The sequence below is a fragment of the Buteo buteo genome, chromosome 4 (genome assembly GCF_964188355.1).
Source record: "Buteo buteo chromosome 4, bButBut1.hap1.1, whole genome shotgun sequence".
Classification (NCBI taxonomy): Eukaryota; Metazoa; Chordata; class Aves; order Accipitriformes; family Accipitridae; genus Buteo; species Buteo buteo.
Window position 1 is genome coordinate 45423380 of NC_134174.1, and position 25375 is coordinate 45448754.

The 25375-nt window shown below is 40.9% G+C and overlaps 1 protein-coding gene across 4 annotated transcripts in view; it reads right to left on the reverse strand.

The window, feature by feature from the left end:
- Positions 1–23798, reverse strand: part of SEC24C (SEC24 homolog C, COPII coat complex component) — a 38960-nt gene extending 15162 nt beyond the window's left edge. The window contains exons 1-10 of one of the 4 annotated variants that reach the window (XM_075025782.1): positions 23704–23798; positions 15550–15752; positions 12526–12612; positions 9812–9953; positions 8644–8822; positions 7153–7602; positions 5731–5861; positions 4396–4464; positions 2500–2611; positions 1514–1641 (exon numbers count right to left, since the gene is read on the reverse strand). In XM_075025782.1, coding sequence (XP_074881883.1) covers positions 1514–1641; positions 2500–2611; positions 4396–4464; positions 5731–5861; positions 7153–7602; positions 8644–8822; positions 9812–9953; positions 12526–12612; positions 15550–15724 — 1473 coding nt within the window. In that variant the 5' untranslated portion in view covers positions 15725–15752; positions 23704–23798. Of the gene's footprint in view, positions 1–1513; positions 1642–2499; positions 2612–4395; positions 4465–5730; positions 5862–7152; positions 7603–8643; positions 8823–9811; positions 9954–12525; positions 12613–15549; positions 15753–22848; positions 23137–23703 lie in introns of those variants that run through there. The other 3 variants (XM_075025783.1, XM_075025786.1, XM_075025784.1) reach the window with 3 other exon arrangements.
- Positions 23799–25375: the final 1577 nt, after the last annotated feature.

Below are 25375 nucleotides of genomic sequence, written 5' to 3' on the forward strand. Positions count from 1 at the left end.
CTAACTGCCAGGCAATGTTGGTATTGTACTTCCACACAATAAGCTTTTTTCCTCAGCCTCTCCCTCAGTAACATGCATGCAAACTACAAGGGTGCTGTAAACATGCAGTGCTATGCATGATCTTCCTGTAACCACTTACTCCCAGAAAGCACAGAGATACTTCTTTCTGAAGCCTCAAGCTTTGCTTTCTGAACTGTGCATTAACATAGGGCAAAGGTCCTGTATCTGGCAACCAGGTGCTGAATTTTTGTATATTCCAGATTTATTTGAATGCTTTATTTTCATGAGACATTTATCCTCTCATTAGTGATATGTTAAGCTTCAGCTCTATTTACAGTCTTATTGCTCTGAACAGCTGAGCCTTCATCTGTTGGAAGGGGCCCTCCACAGGGAGTTTGCCCTTGCCATAAAGAACTTCCCAATGCTAGAAACTGACCGGTCTCCAGGGCAATTTTCCAATCCTAGCCATGTTTTTTCTGGATATCACAAATGTTTGTTCAAAGCATAAACACACCAGGAGACCTAACAACTAGTTGTTTGTAAAGCTTCTCTAAAAGTGTGCAGCTCCACAAGCCTCCGGGTTTCTCAAATAAGACCACATTCTCATACTGTGCTCCTTTTAAACTCCAACCACAATACAGCAATATAGAAGTTAACTTCACTACTCAGTTTTATCACAAACCAGTTTTCAAAATCAAAACCATAGTTCAGGAACATCAATGAAATGCAACAGGAAAAAACACCCTTAAAACCCAGAGAATATTCCTTTCCTTAGTAGATGCTAAAGTTTAACAGGGCACGGAATACTGCAAACATATGTATTCAAATTTAACAAGCATATTCTTCTTTATGTCACTGCTCCAAGCAGGCTAACACTACACAGTAGCCAGAGTATTTAGAATATTTTATAAAATTTCTAGCTCTGTGATAGTCTTGAAGCTTTCATGTTCTCAGCAAGCAAAGTGGGTAAAAGGCTAGCTAGCCACACATTACACCTAGAAGTAAGTTAGTGCACAGAGCAAGGGCAGAAATACAAGTGCAGCTCCGCAGTGCCCAGTACTCAGGCTTGTGCTGTCATCGCACACAGTGCTGTGCATGTATGTTGGACAGCTTAACCAGTGTGCAATTGCACAACTTGATATCCTAGGAAAGACTTAACATCAATGATTAGTAACCGTTTAAATACTTTAGGCCAAGAAAGAAATTGAGATCAACTGGAAGTGTATGCATTTGTGACCATCCTAATATTTTGGTCATTCAGTCACAGTGCTTGACAGTTACTGCAAAAAAGCTGAAATTATCACCGTGATCAAAATATTAAATGTTTTGAACACAATGTTCTTCCGCCTTACAGATCTCTGCCACACACTTGTGGGAGAATCAATGTTTACCTAGTCTTCATTACCTGAACAGTCCTTCTCAACGTATCTGTTAAATGTTGACATTTAATAGCATTCTCCTGGCAAGTTTAGAGTGCATACAGTGCCTATGTAACTTTGCATATGATTCTCACCTCTTCTGGGGGTAGAGTAGCCAGTGGTTTTATGACAGCAGCTAGGGGAACTTGGGACTGTTTGGCCATATCTGAGGTGCAGGGAATATTGTAAGATGTGCATCTTATGTAGCGGGGGCTTGCGTTACCTGGGGAACAAAGAAAAAATTCCCACAAATTTCAGTACAAGTTAGATTTATATTCAAGAACAGAAACAGATACCTTCAGTTGTGTTGTTAAGCCCCAGAGACTAAGAGCTTACCTAAACAATCAATTAAATTCAATCTATGCAAAACTTGAATTCCAAACAAAGTGCCTCTTTAGGACTAACTACGTATAATAAAAGCCCTTAAGTCAAAACAAATGAACTTGACTCCACATCAACTTAAACCTCTAAAAAGGTATTCCTGTTTCAGTCTTTTGCAGACTAAAATATACTATGGGCAGAAAACAACTCAAACATTTCTATTGTTTGATTTTGTAATTTTGGCTGAAGAGTAAAGCACTTGATTGTAGAATCAGATTCTGAAGTTTTAAGGGAGCTTTAAGTCTCAAAAAAAGCATGGGAAATTAAAAGATTAAATATCCTTTCTCTCTGAAGTCCATGGACCAACTGACATTCCACTCAATTAAAAAAAATACAGTTCCCAGTCCAATTCAAATGATATTGCTAGTAAATTTCAGTTCTTAACTGTTGTTGATATAGCTCTTCAGAAGAGGCTTCATTTGCTGCTTTCTGATATCCCTGGTAATGCTGATCCCAGGTACCTGCCCTGGAAAACATTTTTTTTTCACTTGCGAATTGCTTATTAGCTACCAAGCAATGAGGAGAATCTAAATTGAGATCAAATCAACACAGGACTTGAAGCTAAGCTTCTGTTGGTAAAACACGTATCCCCAGCCACGGAATTCCTCAGACTTTTCCTTGAAAGACATCGACAGTTCTGTCATTGACTCTTTGGGGTTTCTGTTTTGTTTGTTTGTTTAGGAAAAGAAAAATATTTCACCTTGATCCTTGACCAAGAAATTCGTAGTAACAAGAGGTGGGACCTGCCCTCTCACTCCAGTGACAAATGGTTCTGACCCACGGTTACTTCTGTCATCTTCAATCACTTGAATCTATGATGAAAAACACCACATTAATATCTGGAGGCTTGGTTTCAAAGTACTGTAAAATACAAAATTTATATCTGTAAGGCAGTGAAAAGGGGACCCGAGGCAAACATTACTATCTCTAAAAATAAGAAGTCTAAAGCAAATAAGTTTTGTCAAGCAGTCACCTCTCAGTTTGATCTCAAATAGTACTTAATGACTAACAATAAATTACACATTGCAAATAGTATTTTTCCCCAAGTATTCTGAGTAGCAGCATATTTTGTGTTTTAAGGCCTGATCTGAACTCATAAAAGCCAAACACAGATCAAGAAAGGAATTTTTGGTAGTATTCCCCTGTATACTGGTCCTAGCCAAATTAAAATTAGAAGCTTCTGTAAGCCTCAGGCTGAAGTTCCATAGATAACCTGGCTTTTCCTTTCTGTTACGTTTCCACTGTTGTCATAGTATGCATTTATTTCTAACCACTGTAACTCTGACCTAAAGACAGATGCTTGCAAGCTCCAGTGGAAGTCTTCATTACTCCACGGTGCTCAAGAGTTTGTGATTTGAATTCTGGGGATGTGGATAGTGAAGTTTCAATGGACTTGTCAATGGATCAAGCTTAAATATCAAAGCCAGCAGAAATCTTAAATTTCTTAGTATTTCAAATTCTTCACTAATGCAAATATGTTTAAGATAATGGAAATGCAATGAACAGTTTTACTTGACTAAAATATCCACTGACCTTTGGATAAGAACAGCAAATTGTAGTTACACACAGTTTTAACTACATTTCCATACTGCTGCCTGAATGAAAGCATTAAAACTAGCAATCATTCTTCTGATTTTACTTTGCCACCAAATACACATGCCTTTGCTTAGAGTAAATTGTGAAATGCCTAAGTTTGCTTGGCAGAACTTCTACCCTTTCACTAAGGATTCTAAGTTGCCAGCAAAAAGCCTCCCATAGCATCAGACAGTGACTACTCCAGGATAAATGTCATCCCATTTCAAAAGTCTACAGACTGATATTGGTGATCTCACCCGCAGGTACCTGTTATATGACTATACGACCAACATTGACTAAACGAGGAAGAAGTGATACAAGGGTAATCCAAAGTCAAACGTGGTTTTTTATTTTCTTCAAATCCAAAAGGTAGCTGCTTTTTTCTTTCTTTTAGGTAAGATTCTCTACACATAAACATTAAATTTTCAAATTCAAAATTTAATGGTTATGTATGAGCACAGATAATGATAGAATGTTTATAGCTCCCCATGCCTCATATTAATCTACTAGAAGATTTAGATCAGTAATTAACATCAAAACAAAACAGTTCATCTGCAATTTTAGACCTTCAAAGCATTAGCCTGGTACTGGTATATCAACAAGAACAGTAATCAAATTCTGTTCAAAACTGGTAGAAAACATGCCTACAAAGGCTCATGCTGTGTGTACATTAACATGAGACACACATTCTATGGACAATTATACTGATGGCTTACACTGAAAATGCCAGTTGGAATCTGATGAAGGAGATATTCTAAAGATCAGACGAAGTGAGGGGAGACATTCTTCATGATCTGTTTCTGAAACAGTCTGCTTTCTATTGCCTCACCATTCATCAAAGAAGAGAAGATTTTAACAACCTCTTGTGGTGTAATGTTACTCATTTTGATAAGGCAAGCAGAAGACAGCAAGGAAAGGGTAAAGGATTAATGATGGTGGGTTAGTGAGGTGAAGTTCAGGTTTCAGGCATGCACAGATGGTCACCAACACACAGACTACAATTGACATATACAACACTTACTGGACTAGGAATTGCATCTGGGTCTATTCTGTGCCTGGGTTTCTGCTGAGGTGGCAGCTCATTAAGTTGCTTTTTTTAAAAAAAATAAAAAGAGTGCCACAAAAAAAAAAAAAAGAAAAGAAAAAGAAAAAAGAAAAAGAGAATAAACCAAAAAGTAACAGTGTTACTTCTCTCTACCCAAACCTGTAGCACTGGAATTAGATACATTTAGACATTGGTTCATGCAACAGGAAACATCAGCTTCTGCAGCATACATGGATCCCAAAACCAGCCTCGCCAGTATATTGGGCTTGGGCTCTGAACACATTGCTAACAGAGGTAGTGGCTCATGTGCTCATTTTGGTTAGAAATTGGGGATTTATGCTTTAAGAACATGCTAAAATGAAGGCAACTGATACAAGCCATTTGAGATCTCATTTAGTGTAAGAGAAGAGAAGCAGACAAGCAACTAAAGGCTTCTTATATTCTACAAAAAAATACGGTCATAAACTTTGGAGTCTAAACAGATAATCTTTTTTGAATAGCAATAACTTCTGAACAGCACCAGTCCAGACCTAAGATGTAACTCTACATTATTTTTATAGTTTTGAAGTAAAGCGATCGCCAGCACTGCACTGGAAAGGTTTCCTATTATCAAATGACTGTGGCCTTCTGAGACAGTAACAGAACAGCATCAGCAGCAGTAGAAAGAACAGCACAGTAGACTAGTGGCCATAATACCACCAGGCTTAATATTACTCATCATTGCTAACCATTACACATCACTGCTCGTCCTTTCTCAGAATCTCCATTCTGAAAGATAATCCCAATTTGAGAAGTTGTCCATATTTGACTGAAGTAGTGTCATGACTTAATGACCCCCAAAAACGCTAACCAGCTTTTTGACAGATTATAGCAAAAAGGAAAGAAAAAGCACTACAATTATCTATTAACCATATTTTAAACGTGGATCATACGGTTCATAGACTGTCACCTCAAAACCTGAAGTTAGTTCACCTTGGAAAGTCATTAAGAAGGAATCCAGAAATGGAGAAACAAGTTTAATCAAAGCCGTCAAGGATTCTCAAAATATAACATAGTACAGAAAAAGACCTGAGGAATTAGAGCATTGATTTGCATGTGCAGTGCCTTTCTGTAGTCACGAAGAAAAATACTGCTTCTGGGCTTATTCATAAGATAAGACTGAAGCTGGATATATGACAGAAAAGTAAGCAGGAAAACAGACTGATGTTCTTTGGAATGAGAAACCTGTTTTCAGCTTTGGTCTTTGTCAGTTCTGTTTTATGTAAAGACACTATGGAAGAACTCACACTGGTAAGAACAAAGTAAGCTTACAGGGCTAGGAATGGAATCTGGATCCAAGCGTTTTGGTGGAGGTGGTGGTCCAGGTTGACTTCCATAATTTGGTGTTCCTGGATAGGCTCCTCCATAGTTTGGTTGGGGACCCCTCACCTGCCCAAAGGAACCTTACAAGAAAGGGACAGCAAAATCAAACAATGGCTAATACTAGGTGTTTCCTTATTAGGTACTTGCCACTTTTCCTGTCATCGTCAAAAAAAAAAAAAAAGAAAAAGAAAGTCATGTGCTTTTCAGTTAATTAGGATTAAACATATTTATCACAGTGTTTCAGTTTAGACCGTACATCTCTATCAATAATCCAATAAATTGATGGATACAGTCCTCCTTAAAACCAGACTTAAGGAAACAGATTTTTAGACTAACATAACTATTTTTAGAATAATACGATTACAATACACATTAAGATCAGGCACTATGAACATTTAAGTTAAATTGCAGAACTGCCTAATAGAAAGCGCACACAGAACAGCCAAATAAGCTAGTGGATGACTCATAATTCCTCAAACTAAAGGTATGCAAGGAGTTCTTTCAGGCAGTTTTGGCTTGTCTGAAATTACAGTAATAAGTTAATGTGTGATTATCTCTTTTGTTTTGTAACTACATGAAGTTATTTCATATTACTTTAGACAATTTCAGTCAGTTATGGAATAACAGCATGATTTACCCCATTAGTGTTTTTAGAGTTCACAGCAATTTGGACAGATATTTTTAAGTAATTTACCTGGCCAGTCGTGTAAAGCTGCATGGGGGATGGGATTCTCAATCCTGACACTTGCACCTGATTACTTTATCCTAGCTATCTGTAAATGTTACTGATTAAAAATCAACCAAAACTGTTTGTAATTCAGAAAGCTTAACTGATAATACTTCTAAGCACACACAAAATGTAAAAGGTTCTAAAAGGATAAAAATACACAGTTTTGCTAATTAAAGAAGAAGAAGTAGCAACTCCTTTTCAATGTTTAACAACTTCCTCTCATACAGGTTGTATATGCACACTTGCCACAAATCTTAAAAAAAAAAAGATAAGGCTTTGCAGAATTTCAAATCTCTACTTTCGAACAGATGAGGGTGCAGACATCAATTTAAAGATCATAAAATTTTGATCACAAATTCTTGTAGTATTATGGTACTAATTACTAAACAACTTTTTGGCCAAGTAAGCTAGGATTCCTTTAGTTACATTAATCTGATTAAAATCTGTATGACAAGTATCTTAGAATGACACATCCTATTGTTTAGCTTGGATTTGTCCTTCAGACAGGACCACAAGGAAACAAGAAGAAAGCTTTGAAGTGCAGCCAGAAGCGCACAAGTAACAAACCTGAAATCCAGTTCTCAGTTTGCAGCACACAGAGAACACACATGACTCACAATTCCTATACTAGGAATACTCACCGTTCTGCTGCATTTGGTATCCTGGCTGAGGAGGATGAGTGGGAGGAGGTGGTCCATGGAGGCCACTCATGGGAGGCCCAGGGTGCAGCCCTGACATAGTTGATGGAGGTGGTGGTGAGGATACATGATTAGGCTGGGACGTTGGTGGTCCAGCAACTGTCTGCCCAGGCAGTGGTGGGCCTGGCATGGTAGGTGGCCTTGGGGCACCTGTGCTAGGAGGGTAAGAGGAAGGTCCAATCCCTGCAGAAGAGGGAGGTGGGGCAAAACCAGGGACTTGAGTAGGTAGGCGTTGAGTTGACATCAGTTGACCAGGAAACAGAGGCTGTGCCAAAGGAAGACCCTGAGACACACTGGTAGGAGAGGGTCCTTGGCTCGCAGTGTAAGGTGTGTAGAGACCAGATCCTGTTGCACTAAAGCTTCCTGAGACTGGGGGAACCGATGTTGGGGGACCTGATAAGAAGAAGATATAACACCATTTTCTTCTATCCTCAAGACAATTAAGATGCAAGCAAAAGCCATTTGCTCTAGGATCATCTAAATAGGTCTACCACTTCCTTGTCTTTAGATGGACTTGGCACTACTAAGAGACAAACCTTAAGTGAACACCCTCCTAAATTGATCGGAGCGCTGAAACTTCTCCAAGGGATCTGAAACTTGATAGTTCCTTCATTGTCCTCTCTCTCTCTCAAAGTCTGAGCTTCTTATTTTACATAATCAGAATACACTTCAGGATTCATGGCCAGAAAAAAGAAGCAAAGCCAGGAGTATGCCAAACAAGAACCATGAAAAGCCTGTCTACTGATTTCTTGAACTGAAATAAGTTTATATCTTGAACTCCACACTAAGTTGGAGCCTGTAGTTCAAGAATGGTTTTGAGCTTCATGGAGACCAGCTTATACATACTAAAGACAAATCTCTAGTCTTCAATTAAAAAAAATAAAATAAAATCCTGTAATCTACAGCGGTGGGACTGTAGATCTAATACAATAAAACACGATATCTAAATTCAGTTTATACTTTTTAAGTAAGTTTCTTCTCAACTTCCAGTAAACCCCTTCACACAATCAGTCAGAGTAATTTCAGCCCTTTGTGATTTACCAAGTTCTTTTCCCTTCTTTTTTTTTTTTTTTTTTTGACTGGACTACTGCATAACAGTGGCAAGACATGTAGACTCCAACAGCTTACTTAGGAATAGACTGGTTTTGTGTTTCACACCAAGATTCACCTAGTTGAGGAGAAATATTATTGCTTTCTTTTGTTACTCACGTCCTGCAGTACTTCCTGCACCGTCCCCAACAATAGTCTCAGTTCTTCTTTTCCCCGATAATGACCTTATCAGTCAAGGAAACTACCGTTTACTATGGCAGATGTCAAGACCCAGAGAATTCCCATCACCATATGGTAATGAATCATTGATAAGAGCAAATCTTTTATGAAATTATTAGCATAAATGAAAAGCAATAGCATATTTCTGTAGCCAGGAAACCTCACCATAGCCCAGTCCAACTGGGGAAGGAGCAGAGGCTGTAGTACTGCCAATTGTCATCCCTGCCATGTGATTGCTGAGCTGCTGTACACTTGCTGGGGGTGGACCATATTGCTGGAACGTAGCTGTCTGGCTGACAGGTGTGGGTGCTGAGCCTGGCAGAAACGGCTGAGAAGCAGGTGGCCTGAGAAAGAAGATAAGAAACTTCACTGGATTCCCCATTATACAAGCAGTTACAATTCTCTGTGCCTTTTGAAACTGTTCTACCACATAAACACTAGCTGGATCTCAATTATTTACATGAAGCACTGTAGCTCAGTTTTGGAAAAATAGTTACATATCCTGCATGGCTCTGAATCCCTTTCATAAAAAAAAAAAATCTATTAGTTCTTAAATAGAAATTCTGTGTTTATAGCATTGTTTTTGTTAATTCCATTTTAGTTATTGCAACAAATCAGAAATACTGCAACAGAATCTACAGGGTGAGCAACACTAAGGCCTGCACAGCTATGTAAGAATGCTCTGTCGCTCAAAGGATTTGGACTCTCCAGCTGACAGTGCTGAGCTTAACCAAAAGGAAAACAAAAACAACTACCTTTCCCCACAACCAGTAATCAGAATGAAGCAGTGAGGACTGTTGCTACTTTCACCACAGAGGTAATGGCAGTATCTTTCCAGAGATGATGCCCAAGAGCTTTAGATGAAGATAACTCAGGGATCCATAATGGACAGAAAAGGACCCAGAATCAATACTAAGGAATTACTCAGTAATGACAGACAGCAACATGCTCCAGAGATCAGTTCACACTGCCAAGGAATCAAATACTACGGCTGTGTGGATGCAACTGTATTAAAACAAGACAGATTATGGGAACCTGAAAATTCCTTATGGGAAAATGACCACCACAAAGAAAACCTTTGGAGAAGTGATTTTGATCTGTCACTGGCATCAGCTCACATCCTTCCAGAAGTTTTTCATCCTCCAAGATTCTTATTGTCTAACAAATACCCCTATGGCAAAATGTTGTTCCAGAACAATAAGGAAGCAATAAAGAAAGTCAATGTCCACCACAGGAAAAACAAAGCATTTCATTTGTTTTGGCCCCTAAAAGGTCTACAGCTAGCATAGGTCTACTAAGGCAGGCCTTTGTTATGATTTGCTCTTGTATGTACCTCTGCATCGGGACTGCCGAGGCTGGAATCCCATTCTGCACATCTCCGTGTCCAAACTGACTGTATGCCAGGTGGCCAGAAGAAAGAGATGCCCCAGAGGCTGGAGGGGGAGCTCCAGATGTTGGAGGGGCTCTTAATGAACCTACAGACATAAGGAAAAAAAAAAAAAAAAACAACCAAAAAAAAACCAACCACAAATTACTCACAGAAACAAGGCCTTGAACCAATTACCAGGAAAAATCTGGGAAATAAAAAAAGTGCAGAAAACAGTTTAGTGGTGGCCAAAGTGATTTATCAATACTCCATGAGCAACAAATAATTTATACAACTATATTAGAAGTAGCTAAACTGAAAGCACAAATATTTTTAGCCAGTGTCACTAGTCACCATCTCCACACAGACCAAGTAGAAAATATGTACTGTGGAGGGTCTTCAAAAGACAATTTAATCTTTTGATAAAGAAAAAATCATTATCTTACGAGTAAGGTATTACATTCTTCTCCCTCCAAGTCCAATTATTTTTATCCAGACCAAGGAGAGTATTCACATGGAACCTAGTGTTCCTTACAGGTCAATTTTCCCTACTTGAAAGGTAAGCAGGTTACGTGAGAAGATTCAGTTTTCAAAAATTACATCTAACTGCTTTAAATATAACATAATGGCGGCCACCACAGACTGTTCTTCCCAGCCTCTCAAGGTTGGAGGCTAATGCAAATATTTCCTCATCTTTGAGACTGAACTGCTTCAGGCACAGCCCAAACATATTTGCCTCAGAAACAAGTATTCGCACTTTCCACAGACCACACAATGCTGGATTCAATACCAGCAGACCAACTGCAGTGACTACTTCCAAAAAAGATAATATAAACTTCTATTGTAATGATATCATGTTAAAAATGCTGACAATCAGAACAACCATATGACCCTGCCTGCTAACCACAAGGGAACATATTTCACATATGGGGTATCGTTAAATACAGATTACTAAACTGCCCCATGAGACCAGGGCAGCACATACACACTGTTATATCTCTCTGACAGTGACTGGCGTGACAAGTTTAAAAGGGACTCTGAAACCTTCTTGTGAGGAACCATTATGAAATAGGAAATAAGAGAAGCCATTTCTCAATTCTACAGTATAAATTTATACACCAGAGCATGAGGTTTCAACTCATATATATTTTTACCTTATCTGCTACATGTAATTCTTAGTAAGCTTGTGGATGTAAATTCAAGGAAGAAATTAACTAGACCTTGTATGAATAATCGGTAACTTCTTGGGGCTTTTTTCTTTATTACTAAACCTCTTCCTGTTCTTCATTTTGAGACTTAGGACTTAATTATTTCCAGAGACATTTATTATTTTATATACCTTCATCTCCTTAAATCTTGTCTTTTCTAAACCACTGTTACAGCACCTTGATCTTACTGTTCCTCTGGCTAAGCATTTCCTGTTCTCTATTTGTATGTTGTGTGGCATTTCTATTTCTGAATGTCTTTTGTGATACCTTTTCACTTAATTTGATATACTTTCATCTATATTGGAATCTCTTTCTTTTGATAGTACATGTAAACTGTTTGGCATTGTTATCATTTGTCTCTGAAAGCATATTTAATGCAATTCCTGGAGGGATCCTACATTTTATTTTTTTTTACATTAAGTTAACTTTTTCCCCCTCAACTTTAACAGGCATACAATTTGACAAATACATCCTTACTTCAGAAAAAGCTTCTGAAGTCTTCTTTTTCTAGTTCTTGTCACAAATATATTTCTGTAACTATTACCACAGACTGCTCAAATAGCCACTGAAAAAAATTCACTTGAACAGGTATGAATATCTAGTGGTTTATTAGCTTAAGATTCATTAGTCTTGAAGAATCCTGAAGGTCCCCTTCAACACCTTTGAGATATTGCTCTTACTCATCACAGACCTCAAAATGGAGGTAGATTACAGCAAAATGGGAAATGCCTGTGATTTTACTCAAAGCCCCGAGACTATACGGTCTTGGCCCAGTTCTGACACCCTACTCTTCTAAGCAAATTGATGCTGCTGGAAATAGCTCTTTCAAAATACCACTAGTTGGAAAGAAGGAAAAATACAGTATGATTTCTTGCAGTGTTTTTAATTCTTACATCTTGATTGCTAGCTTTGCAAAAGTATTTCCTTCTTCAAGCCACAGCTTTTGGAATCATAATTACTCCTAACATATATTTGGTTTCTATGCTATAGCCAAAGAAGCTAAAAACCTTTTTTTCCCCTTAAATGAAGGCCCAAGTTACAAAAATCTCATGACTTCCAATAACCTCCTGGTGCTTGGGGAGATTTTTTGTTTCTTCCTTGCAATGCTATAATTTCAAACCTCACGTTTTAGTTCTCTCTCAAGTGGGAGACTGCACTCTTTTAAACTAAGGATTCCCCCTGACAAAACCTGAATGGGCCAATTCAGGTTTTGGAACAATTCTTCAGAAAACATTAGTCACAAGTCAGGTTTTACCTATGAATCTGCATAAGAGATTTCTACTAGGACTATTTCTTCATATCCTATTTATGTTTCTGGAGTGCTGCCTACAAATAGATTGGGAAGTGTCCTACCCACCTCTGCCTGAATAACCAGGTACCCACACCTTTGAGATAAATATCCATATTAAATGGGAACTTGGCACAGAAGAAGTGGCACAGCACAAATACTCCCACAGAAAGGACACCATTTACCTATGAAATTAGGTGCAAGAGAAGAAGTGTCAGAGTTGAGAGATACAGGAGAGCCCTTCGAAGGGAACCCCAAGGAAGGAAAATAACCTGGAAAGACAGAATACACCAGTAAATCAAGCTTGAGAGAAAGAACCAAGAGAGAGTATTTCCAATGCTGAGGACAGTCTGCAGTGCAGAAAATATCATATACATAAAATCTCACTTTTCTACAACGCATAACATCAATCACCAACACAGTTCATATATCAACATTAATACAAGTGTTAATACTATCGTAAACTGAGTCTATGTAAAACAATCCAGTGGCAGCCTAATTGTTACTGGTATTCAGATAATTGCATTTGCACTTTCAACTGCACAACCTCATCAGAAGGAAACCAACAGACTGACTGAAAGACTGGTAAAAAGTTGTCTTGGCTCTTTCAACATACTCATAGCAAGAAGCAGCTATTTTCAGCTAGCAGCACAGTACTCCGCTTCTGGTCCCAAGTAAGACTAGCATCACTGGCACAGCATTCCCACGTTTCCATTAGTTAGAGCTGGGGTTTGTCACAGATCAGATGCTAAAGACTCCCTGACTGAGGATGGCATCTGCTCCCAACACTTCTCCACTCAGTCCTCCAAGCAATTTTATTGTTATTTTTAAAATAAATCCCTAAGACATCTGCTTTGAGATCACAGAATAACATTGGCAGTTTTCCTTTTACTCCTCAGTGTTCACTAAATTCCTGTCACTCTAGTGCCTCTGAAATTAATTCTCTCTCCTCTACATTATGCAGCTGCAACAGGTCTTGCTACAAAGACCTGCAATAAACATAATGGGAATAGAAAGGATAACTGTCACCATCTTCACTATCACCTGTCTGCTCTCTTTGATAATGCATTGTTTGCCACTCTCTTCCAACTGGATGTCATATTCAGCAGCTATCAACTGGTCAACTTCTGGCTGTTGTGCTAGTGCTCTGAATTTTACATTCCTTCCCTCTAAAGATAGGAATCAGGTCCAGAATGCACAACTTGACAACTGTCATTTCCTTAATACAGTCTGCTAAGTCTAGGAAGGATGGTCTCAGAAGAAAAGTTGGAAGAGAAATGTCCACAAACCATGGATGGTCTTTGCCTGATATATCAATAAAGTACATGAGATACTAAAGAGTAGTGCAATAAATTTTTGTTGTCCAAACAAGACCACCTTGTTGCCCTCAGTGTCACACTACCTTTTAATCATTACTGGCACAAACAAAAATCTGCATTTTTAATCTGCACAAGTTTATATGCATGTTATCAAGCTTTCTAGGTATGTCCTTACTGAGTGTCATGAACCACATTTCTGTTGTTCTAAAATTAAAAAAGGCAAACCAGAAATAATTCAGAAGGAAAAGAGTTTGCTCCCTTAAAAGAAATGCTTTTCAGACTTGTAAAGTCTAAAAAGTTCTTGAAGTATCTGATGGAAGATGCTTATCAGTTTCTTTTCACAAACATCCTTAAGATTCTTCACACTGCCAACAACCAAAACCTGTTTTCTGTTAATAGCTGCACTGATGAAACTTTTCCAACAAATCTGTAGTAATCTTTGTCCTTCTTGAATCTCCTTCTCTCCCTCACTGAAGCAAGTCCAATTTCTCCACATTCCTTCCATGGGACAGGAAACACTAGTTAGTCAATGGCTACATTGAGCAGTGACACAGCACTCAATGGCTGAGCTCTGCATCGGTCTTCCCAGGAAGCAGGGTTTCTTTCCTCTGCCCAGTGCTGATCTTCATTACTTTTATAGGAATTTAAGCCTTCTGTGAAATTAGTTCAAAATTCACAGATTAAAAGTGCTGTTGGAAGAGATTTATTGAGAGGAGAGGAAGAAGAGGATTAAGGAAAGAAAAGGAAGATGCAGCAATTGAATAACCCATTCTTTAGCACACCACACTAACTCTTCTTCTGCTCCACTACCCTGCTAACTCCAGACGAAAAGCCCAACAGGGTAATTATTCAGCTCCCAAATTTAAGTCTCCCACTTCTGTTAGTTTCAGGACAACTATAGGCACTTCGATTGTTCTATCCTTCTCATTGAGTTTGGTTTAAAATTCAAGAAGCTGCAAAAAATTCAAGATGTACTTGGAGGGGAGAATAAGAGAGACACCATTAGCATGATTAGCATATTCCTCTTTTCCTTAGAATACCAATCTGAAATCTAAACAAACATTTCAGAGTGGAAGTTCATGTTGTGCTTATCTGAATCCATCCACATGATTTTGAAAGGCAAAAACCACTTCTACTCAATGCAATAGTATTTTCTCTTCTACATTTCAGATGTTAAAGTCACTACTGATCTCCCAAAGCAATTCAGGTACTTGGAAACAAAGACTCCTAAAGTTCTTTCATTATTTTAAATTATCCTTTCTTTTGAAAACAGGAAAGAAAAGCTGAACTACTTTGTTTCTTTCTTTCTTTCCTTTTTTTTTTTTATACAAAACCAACAAGTGATATGATCCTGCAGAACCAGGGAAATTCTGGAACACATTAGCTTGCCACATGTCCAAAAACTTTCTATTGATTTTAAAGGCTTTAGAGAAAGTAGCTCCAAATACGCTTTCTGCCTAAAGTTGTATGTATAATCTTTCAGGATGGAGTGCAGAGCTTTCCACACAATAACAAAAGGCAGTCTCAGTTATAAATTGTTACAGTCCCTAACTGCTGCCGCTCAGCATAACCTCATCAGGAAGAGTGTCCTAGTCAGGTGCTTCAGTACCATGGGAGCAGAGACATACAGAAAAAAAGCAGGCTGTACTTCTCAACATGTTAGTTTTATGAGCTATTAAGAGTAAGCCCTACTAAAATGGACAAATAACAGAACAATAACCTCAGAATGTACAGGAAGAACATGATTTTTAACATCATGTAAGCTACATACAGAAGAAAAGATAATTGCTACCACAAAATAAAGACTAACAGTAGGAAGCATACAGAAAAAAATTCCATGCACGCAACAATTCACAGGTTATCAATCATTAAGTTTTGACTGAGAAGTACCTTGTGGAGGGACTGGCTGTTGATATCCTGGCATCGGACCATTATAAGCTCCATATTGCGATTGAGGAACCCCTGGCAATGGCTGTCCTCCGTAGGCAGGCTGCTGGTATCCCTGATATCCAGGCTGAGGTTGCCCGTAAGGAGGCCCTGTGTGAGCTTGCTGGTTTACACTCATTGTATTCACATCCCCAAACTAATCTCACCTGCAAAAAGTGGGGGGAAAAGTGGCTTTTAGCAGACATAAAACGAAACTGGCCAACTTCCCAACTGTTTTCACAGAAATGAAAGCTCCTGAGATACTAGGGAAGGTAAGACATTAATGGTAATTTACTCTTGCACAGCAATTTTTTCAACTAAGATAAAATCTTTACAACAGCTAGTTAGAAAGCAATATTTTCAGAAACTATGTTTTCTAATCAACTTATTCACTGCTTCATCCTGGTTAGACTTGTGATGATCATCTTAGAAAAAGATACCATAATTTGCCATTTCATAGCAGATGATTACCAAACTTGCTGAGACACCTTACGAACTACTTCAACCTCACAGAACAGCAGACCAACAGAAAACAGATTTCACGACATAGATGAGAGATTCCTTAACACAACACTTCAATAACACTGAACAAGTTCAGCTTTCATCTCTATGTTAGTCTACTTGATCATGTTTCCTTGGTACGGGCAACACACACTTCACCATCTGCAAAGGCTGCTTCTTGAAGTGTTTGATAGAATCCAGAACAGGACCTATATAGGGGGTTTTGGCCTTTTTTTTTTTTTTTTTAAATAGATGATTTAAAGTCCTTGTTATGTACATAGATTTCAGAAAACTAAGATATTGCAAAAGCAGCATGTTCTCCTAAGAAAGATGTTCAAAATGGAAAAGCATCACAGGCAAAGATGTCACTAAAGGAGTTATACAAAAGTGTAATATCTGAAACAAAGCATCAGAGACAGGAAAGATGTTTCTTAGCAAAGTTATGCAAGAAATCTTGCCTAACAGGCAGATTCCCAATTCTGCTAATTAACTGTCTAAAGAGATTGACTAACTTTATCAAGAGAAAAACAGAAACAGCATTGGGAGACCCCAAACCAAGCAGGCAATTCTTACAAAACCACAGTACCAAGCAAGCAGATAAACCACAGAACCCCTGAGTTGTGGAAAACCAAGGAGATGACTTCATGGGCAGGAGATTCCCTCCCGGCCTATTTCTCAGGGATATTTTGCATCCCCTGTACTCTTTTGGACACTCCATATGTCACTGTTACCCTCTTCAGCTAAGACTATCTACACTAACACTGTAAAGAAATGTGTGCTTAGAACAACTTAATTTTTACTAAAAACTTCCAATTTATATAAAAATGCAAAGGTACGGTAAAGCAAATAACGAATGTTGCCCTCATATTTTGCTCCAAACTCTATGATGAACTGTGCGTTAAAGATACACAGTAAATCTTAACACAGAGGAGACATACAGCTGCAACAGCCACCAGCCAGTTGAGGCAAATCCCAATGAGGAATCCACAGCTTAACTCAAGCGGGTAGCAAACACCTGAGCTGTTTTACCTATACGTTGATTAGAGTATGCCAAACATTGCTCAGGTTGGTTCATCACATTACCAAAAATATGATGTCAAAGCATTATTTCAAAAGCTGACACCACAGCTGTACAGCAAAGGTACTAAAATAACTACAGCTCTGTAAGAACCATTAACACAGAAATTCTTTCAGATCCATATATAGAATAATAGGAAAATACATATATCACAACAGAGCAATCTAATTATTTAGAGAAGAAAGCTAGCATAATACATACGTACTATATTTAACCTCCTGTAGCTAGTAAACATGACAAACATCAATATTAAGAATTCTAATGCTTACTCTGAAATTAGATATTAAACTTTATATGGAAAAAATAGTTTTATATTTTTATTCTTCAAGCTGTATAAAGGTAATGATAGGGCTTTTGTTTAGAAAAAGAACTTATCTTAAATATTTAAAGGTAATTTGCTCTTGAAAGTAACATAATATCATTTGCAACAGCTTACAACAGTATAACAGAATTTTTGTTCCGCCTACAGTGCTTTTAAACATGATTACACATGATAAACATGACAGCAAGAGAGTAATTTCTAAACATTCTGGTTTCCCCACATCACCTTTGACTTAGTTCTGCAGAACAATCTAACCTGAGCAGCTATGGGGCCAGGAAATCTGGACTTTGGGACCTGCTCCCTTCCCAAGTTCCCCTGCAGGTTAACCTCTTCCTCCCCAGGTAGGCAACCAGTGTCACCATATTGCAATCACAGCCCTACCCCCGACCACCTCCTGTTCAGTGGAAGCAGTAAAGCAGTAGACTTCCTCCTGCAAAGGTGGGGTAAAGGGAAGGGAGGATGTGGCGACACGACTGCTCTACCCACACACTTTGGAACATCCGGGCAGGACTTCCTGCCAAGGAAGGAGGACTGCTTTCTCTTCTTCCTGCCCCTGACTATTGCTTATTGGATTGTGCATGAGGAAGTTGGCTTCTAGTCACTGCTCCTACAAACAGGTCCTTCCTCCAGGAGGAGCTGCAGGCAAAGTAGCAGCATCCTGCAGGATACCTCCCGAGCTATAATCATCAAGACACTCTTCACAAGTTACACCTACAGAAATCCCCAAACAGATCTAATGTTTGAACAAGGAATTACTACAGGGCAGGAGATCAATCTTTCATGCTTTTTTAATTCTTGTTTTTTGTTTTTGTTTTGTTTTTTTTAAAAAGCATGATGGGGCAAGAACTCAAGCATGTCCCCTGGAAACCACTTCTGACATACTGTTTTGAGTGTATACTCAGTAAGTGACCTTACCTGATGATCTTTCACTATTGGCTTATCAGCCTTCCCTCCCCTCCCTCACATGAATATCAGTATTTCCCGCTTGAGCGGGCGATATCTGTTGGCTTGTTTCTCTCTCCACGATAATACTGAAACCAAGAGGTAAGCTCATTTAATGCAAGTCTTAGAAACGAAAAGAGTTTTGAGATAATTTCCTACACTTTCTATGGAAAAAGTAGCTACACAAAGGAGATGGTTCTAACTCAATGTCCGAACTGAGAGAAAGGTAGATATCCCTCAGAGCTTTAGCTAGCCAATGTGGCAGCCAGCACAGGCTAATCTCCACGATAGCACTAGCTGGTGCTTGTTCTATACTGGCAGAGGATCAAGGAGGGAGCTGGAAAGGAGGAGAAAGAATCAAGAACAAGCCCGGTGTTGAAGCTCGGGACAAGGCTGCTTCATTATTTTGGTTGCTCAGCTTCCTCTAAACGTAAGGCTAGTGGTATGCTTGCTCATCACTGATGTGGAATACCATACAGGACAGGGCCAAGAGTATCTACCTCTAAGAAGGCAGAAGACAGTGTCCATTTTCCTTCTCCCCCAGTACAAGTTATTTGTATGAAACATCATTCATTTTGTCTCCAGTCAAAAAATACATACATAAATTAAAACCTAATCACTTGAAGAGATATGGGGAAAGGGAGAATTTTATGCTGTCTTATGACGTGAAGGAAAAAAAAATCACAGAAGGAATGAAACACATACACCAGGCAGGGAGAAACAGAGAAAACAGGCTGTTTGACTCGATAAAAATACTGAGGATATTCCTTTGCGTGTAGTAACACATTACCAAAACTAAGCCAAACATAATATTAAAACATGCTGTTGAACATCATATTACTGCTCAGCAGTTACAATACACAAAGCTCAAATAAGAAGGACTCATGCTATTGGGAAAATAATATGACAAGTGGTCATTGCTATAAATAACAAAAAATTTCCTTGCAAGGCACGAAGCAGTCACTCTATGCTGTTTTCTATTCCTCTGTATAAAGGCAGTTTACCATGGAAGTTTTGGTCAAAATAGTTGCACAGCTAAAATTCATACTGGAAAGCTGTTATACAAGACAGAAAACAGTGCTGATCAGCAACAAACTGATAGGAGAAAAATACACAGTAATATTGGGGGTGGGGTGGGTGGAAATCTATTAACTATTACAGTAGTTTCCAGATTTCTTAGTATCCAAACAAAGCAGACTACAATGCAGTTTTTATGACCTGTTTTTTTTTTTTAAAAAACTAGTGATTCATATGAGCTTGTTTCAATCAGCAAATATCCCAAATCACTGAAAACTGCATATTCATCATTTTTTATGGTCTGGATTCACTGTTAATTCCCTTTTGAAACCAAAAAGCTTGATCTCATCAGTTCTTGACTGCTTTCTAAAGGAAATGCATACAGCAAAATTACTTTCCTTCAGAAAGATGCTAGTGCCTTTTTTACTGGTCCCAGGGAAATAAAAGGCTTGTTTGTTTCAACTTCTGGGGAGACTGATCCTTAAAAAAACCAAAACAAAAAAAAACCACCAACAACATGGCCTCCTATATTATGCTGAAAATGAAGGAAATATTTGTACTTAATTTCTGAACACAGAAATCAAAACCATTTCCAAAAGATGTGACAGAAGGGGACAATCAGCATCCTCAGAGACCAATTCAGATATTACTTACAATGCTTTTAATGGTTCCATTCTGCAACTTTCTGGAGCAGTAGCAAAAGTTATGCTACCCTTATAAAGACCTAGACTCTGGAGCTAAGAACACTCTTCTGAAATGCAGTTGTCCTTGCTTTTGTTTCCTCTACAAGCACTCATGGAACACTTGGTTCTTTTCAGATACAAGAAACTCCTGTTTTGTTTTTTTACAGAAAATCCTGGAAGAGAAGCTCACATCCTGGAAGTCAGAGACTGGCAATTGATCTGGAAGCACTCAGGCCATTATAATAAATGCCTCCGGTACATTTGTCCAAATCAATTCAAACGAAGCTACTGGAACTGACCCTCCAATTCAGTTGGGTTTTTGTGGTGGTCTTGTCTTTGCACCTGGGCACATTCTCAACTTGTCACACCATAGGTAATATTCTCTTCATCTATGCATTTTGAGTCACTGACAGAAACATCTTTTTTAACAGTTCATGAGAGGTGTAAGACACATAGTTTTCAAAATGAAACAAATGAAACTTTTCAAAATGACAACTGAGTTTATCAGTGAAAATCCAGAAGCCACCACATTTTCACTGAAGACACTTTCAGGAGAAGAAAAGATAGATTAGCTGCTAGAACTTCATGACACAACAGGTACTGGAGCAGATTTTTGTAGCCCAGTCTTTCCTGGGCTGATTCAAAGAGGTCTTTCAGGCTTCAGGACATAAAAATCACATTTCACATCTAAGGTGTAATCACTTCTATGTTCTTCTAAAGAAGGGCCACATTAAACCCTGTTTTGTTATGCTGATTCATCATCTTGGGCAAGGTCCCATATAACATACAAGTCATGAGAGTGAAAGAGATTAAAAACTGAATTAAAAACAAGCTTAGTCTTGACCTTACCTTCAACCTACCACTATTTCCAACCCCTGCCACCACCACCACCAGATTTTTACTTCAATAACATTTTATACTGCTTGTTGACTTAAGTCTCCTGGTGGGACTGATTTACATCACTACCTCTGTAATAAAGATTTAAGAAAAGATTTCAAAAAATGCTCACTGAGTGTTGCTTCTGGAGAGCAACCCTGTGGAGGCAAGAGTCATTGAAAACATGACATCAACAAAATCACAGTGAAAGATTTCTCTCTTCCTTAGCTACCTCCACATACACGTTACAACATGTGAAGTCATCTGACTCATTTCTGTGAACTTTGCACAAGTATAATTGATTAGGAAAAGGTACAAGAGTAGTTTAAAGTTTAGAGAAGAGGCCAGAAGGAAAAATGGATGAATAGGAATATACAGAATAAGACTAAAAAACATGTTATAATACTAAACAAGTTTTCTTCACATGCATTGTAACACTGACCATCTTCATCCAAAATTTCTGTACTCTGACTTCCTCTACACAAATATGCATTATGCAATTCCCATCACTTGCAAGAAACAAAAAAGCTCAGAATTAGCTTTTCCTGACGCATACTGCCCAGTTTATACTGCCTTTTAGTGCTTTCTATGTTAACAATGAATCTTGCTGAACATATAAGAACAAGCTCTATCTTCACAATTCATCACTAACACAGCTTTTCAAACCTAAAGAACAAGAAACATCCACCTTCTCGTTTCTGTGGAGACCTTGCTGTCGATCACTTTCAGTGACTCTTTGTACCTTGCCCTTCCTTAGCCAACCATCAATTTTTCCTTGGATTTTTGACCCTCCTTCTGATAATAAGTGTTACAGGAAGAAAATATAGTCCTACAGTAGCAGAAAACATTCAAAGAAGTACAAGCATCAAAAAACTCATTAAAGAAATAATCCTTTAGACATCTGTTCACTGCTATAACTCAGCTTTCAGCCATTAAATTAGAACTTGGAGTGAATGTCACAGCATATTAAGAAGAAATTTTCCTTATATTGATGTCCACTTCACAGTCTGTCTATAGCAATAAACAATCCTGAGTGGTACAGCTTCAAGCAGAAAAGGGTAGTTCCAGAAGGAAGATCCTTTTCCACACAAAATGGATATAAACGCTTACGCTTCCACAGACAGTGTATATATGTGATTGAAGGTAAGTCTCCTCTGAAGAGAGAGGCTCTGGAGTTTTAGGCCACATATATTCCTATCCACCCCATAACCTGAACACCTACTCTATGAGAAGGCGGTGGGGGGGCAGGGAGGTTAAAGCCAAAGTCCCCTAAACCTACTCAGGACAACTTCATATTCATCATATTCATAAACAGTAAGGACTTTAGGACAAAATCAGCAATGAGTCACCTCCCTTTCTAGTGGTGTGATTTTACACTGCTTGTAAACAACAACAAAAAAAGACATCGCATGTTATGTCTCATTGTATTGTATGGCAATTTCTCTCCCCCTAACATCCCCCCCCAACATTTAGTGAAGTTAACTAAGGAACCCTGTAACAGAAAAGGATCTAGACACATTTTTATGGAATTATCACATTAATGGCTAAAAATCAACACTGAGTACCAAACTGAAAAATCTGCATTTTAACATGACAGTACAAATATTAACTCTGATGCATAACTTCTGATGTTGGTGTAAGCAATTCATCTATGTTTCAGCAACCACTTCCATCAGCCAGTAAGTTTAAACAGAACTTCAACTACGGTATGACAGTTACCGAGGAGGCCCAGTCTGGATGGTTTTGCAAAGTCTCTCTGATAAAGATTTCAGAGGTAAGACAACAGGCACAAATACTGAAAAATACTCAAGTACATTGCAAGAATAAAAAGAAATTACACTTACCTTCATTCTACTCCAAAGAGCATTGCTCAGAAAGGGTGAAGCGAACTCCAGCCATACAAAACAAACACGTTTAAAGCACCATCTACATGGAAGGCAAGAGTCTATCTCACAGAACTACTTTTTCAAGACTGCGCTTGTATTTTTGTCATGCCATCTCCATTCCCTTCCTCCTTCCTTCTTCAACGCCAGACACACAATCGCTCAGTTTTACTACCAAATGCAGCCAAACTCGGTCACCAAGTCTCCGCACGGGACAACCATCCTTTACAAGCCTCGAATGAATGGAAATCCGAACAGCACAACACAAACACTGGGGGAAGGATCCGCGGATTATAAGAGATTAGGGACGTTGCACAGGGGGTATCTGCCTCACAGCGCACCCGAGCAGAAAAAAAACCGCTCGCCTCTCCGGCAGGGCGCGACGGCCCGACCCGTAGTCCCCGGGACTCGCCGCACCACACCGGGATGCCGGCGGCTCCCCTAGGAGCAGCCCATACCCTGGTAGAGAAGGCCCCGGCCCCGAAGGCCGGCACCCGCGGGGCCGGGCCGGGCCGGGCCGGGCCGGGCCGGGCCGCTCCCGCCCGGACACGTTACCGGGGAACACCCGAGCCCCTACAGAGGCCGGGCGTGGCGCGCAGGCACGGCGGGCCCGACAGGCCACCCGGCTGGGCGCCGCCAGGCCTCAGCTCCTTGGCGAGGAAGGAAGCGGCGGCAGCGGCGCCTCGGGCGCGGGCCCCAGCCGGGCCGCCAGGCACGGTACCAGCCGCCCGCCCCGGGCGCCGGTGGACGGCCACTGCCGGCAAGGCCCAGCGTCCCCCGCCCTCACCCCCGAGCCGCTCCTGCGACCTCACTCACCGTCGCTGCCTACCGCTCCCGGCGCTGCTGCCGGGCCCGCTTCCGGTTCCCGGACCTGCCGCTCCCCCGGAAGCGCCGCTCCCCCGCCCTCTGCCTGCCACGTCCGCACTGCCCGCCAACCCCCGGCCGCCACCGCGCCCCACCCGGCTGGGCCCGGATGCGGCGCAGGCGCCGTGAGGCGGGGAGCTCGCGCACCGCCTCCGCTCCGCGGGCGCTGACGTCACTCCGGGGGCGCACGTCTGCCGCCGCGCTCCTCGGCCGTGCGGCCGCGTGATGGGCGTGCTCGCGCTCCGCGGTGTCGCTGGGCGATCGTCCGGAAGTGCCGGGCCGCGGCGCCCGCGGACCCTGGCCCAGCCCCGGGCCGGCCGGGGACCGGCCGCCGCTGCGGCCGCGGCAGCGGCCGTCGGCGGGGCGGCCCGAGGCCAGAGCCGCGCTTGCCCGATGGGCGCCGCGCACTTCCCGTGGGCCCAGGGCGGCCCCGAGCCCCGAGTGGAGCGGGAGGGCTGGTGCGGGGCGGCTGTGGCCCGCGGGGGGGGGAGACAGAGCCGCGGGGCCCGTTTTCTCGGGTTGCTTGCCCGGTCCGAGAACCGTCTGAGTCGCGGGCTGAGGGCATGGCTGCGGTGCAGCACAACCGCAGCCCAATGCTGCTGAGCCGCAGCCCGCGCTGGTCGGGGTGCCCCTCGCCGGGTGTCCCGCCAGCGGCCTGCGAAGGACTGCGGCACGGGAGCACCCAGGGCCAGTTTTGCGCCGAAATACAGTGGTGGTGCAGGAGCTGTTTGCTACCTAGTAACGTGTTGTTGGTGTGGGGCCAGCAGCTCCATGCAGCAGCGCTGGATGAGTGGTGTTACAACACTGGCAGTGGAGGAGTCAACTGAGTGATGGTGTCACAGCAAAACTGAGTCCTTTGAATGTTACAAGGGTATCGCAGGGATTGGCAAGATGCTTGTTAGTCACTAGAGCTACGCGCGTGCAGAATAAGGAAGAGAGAAGTTTGTCCTTGGGATCTGAACAGAAAATTACATTTTAAGCCCTGTAGCAAAGGGGGAACATAGATTTTATTTCTCCTGCAACTCCAAGGGATCAAGGTGGCTTGGGATAGCCCAGAGGTCTTGTCTGTCGTGGTCCTAAAGAGAAGACAGTGAAGGACTCTACTCCGTCCTGGTGAGACCCCACCTGGAATACTGCATCCAGCTCTGGACTCCTCAGTTCAGGGAAGACACGGATCTATTTGAGCAGGTCCAGAGGAGGGCCACGAAAATGATCAGAGGGATGGAACACCTCTCCTATGAAGAAAGGCTGAGAGAGTTGGGGTTGTTCCGCCTGGAGAAGAGAAGGCTCCAGGGACACCTTACTGCAGCCTTTCAATACTTAAAGGGGGCTTCTAAGAAAGGTGGGGTCAGGCTTTTTAGTAGGGCTTGTAGCGATAGGACAAGGGGTAATGGTTTTAAACTAAAAGAGGCTAGGTTTAGACGAGATATAAGGAAGACATTTTTTACAGTGAGGGTGATGAAACACTGGAACAGGTTGCCCAGAGAGGTGGTAGATGCCCCATCCCTGGAAATATTCAAGGTCACATTGGACGGGGCTCTGAGCAGCCTGACCTAGTTGAAGATGTCACTGCTCAGTGCAGGGAGTGTTGGACTAGATGGCCTTTAAAGGTCCCTTCCAACCC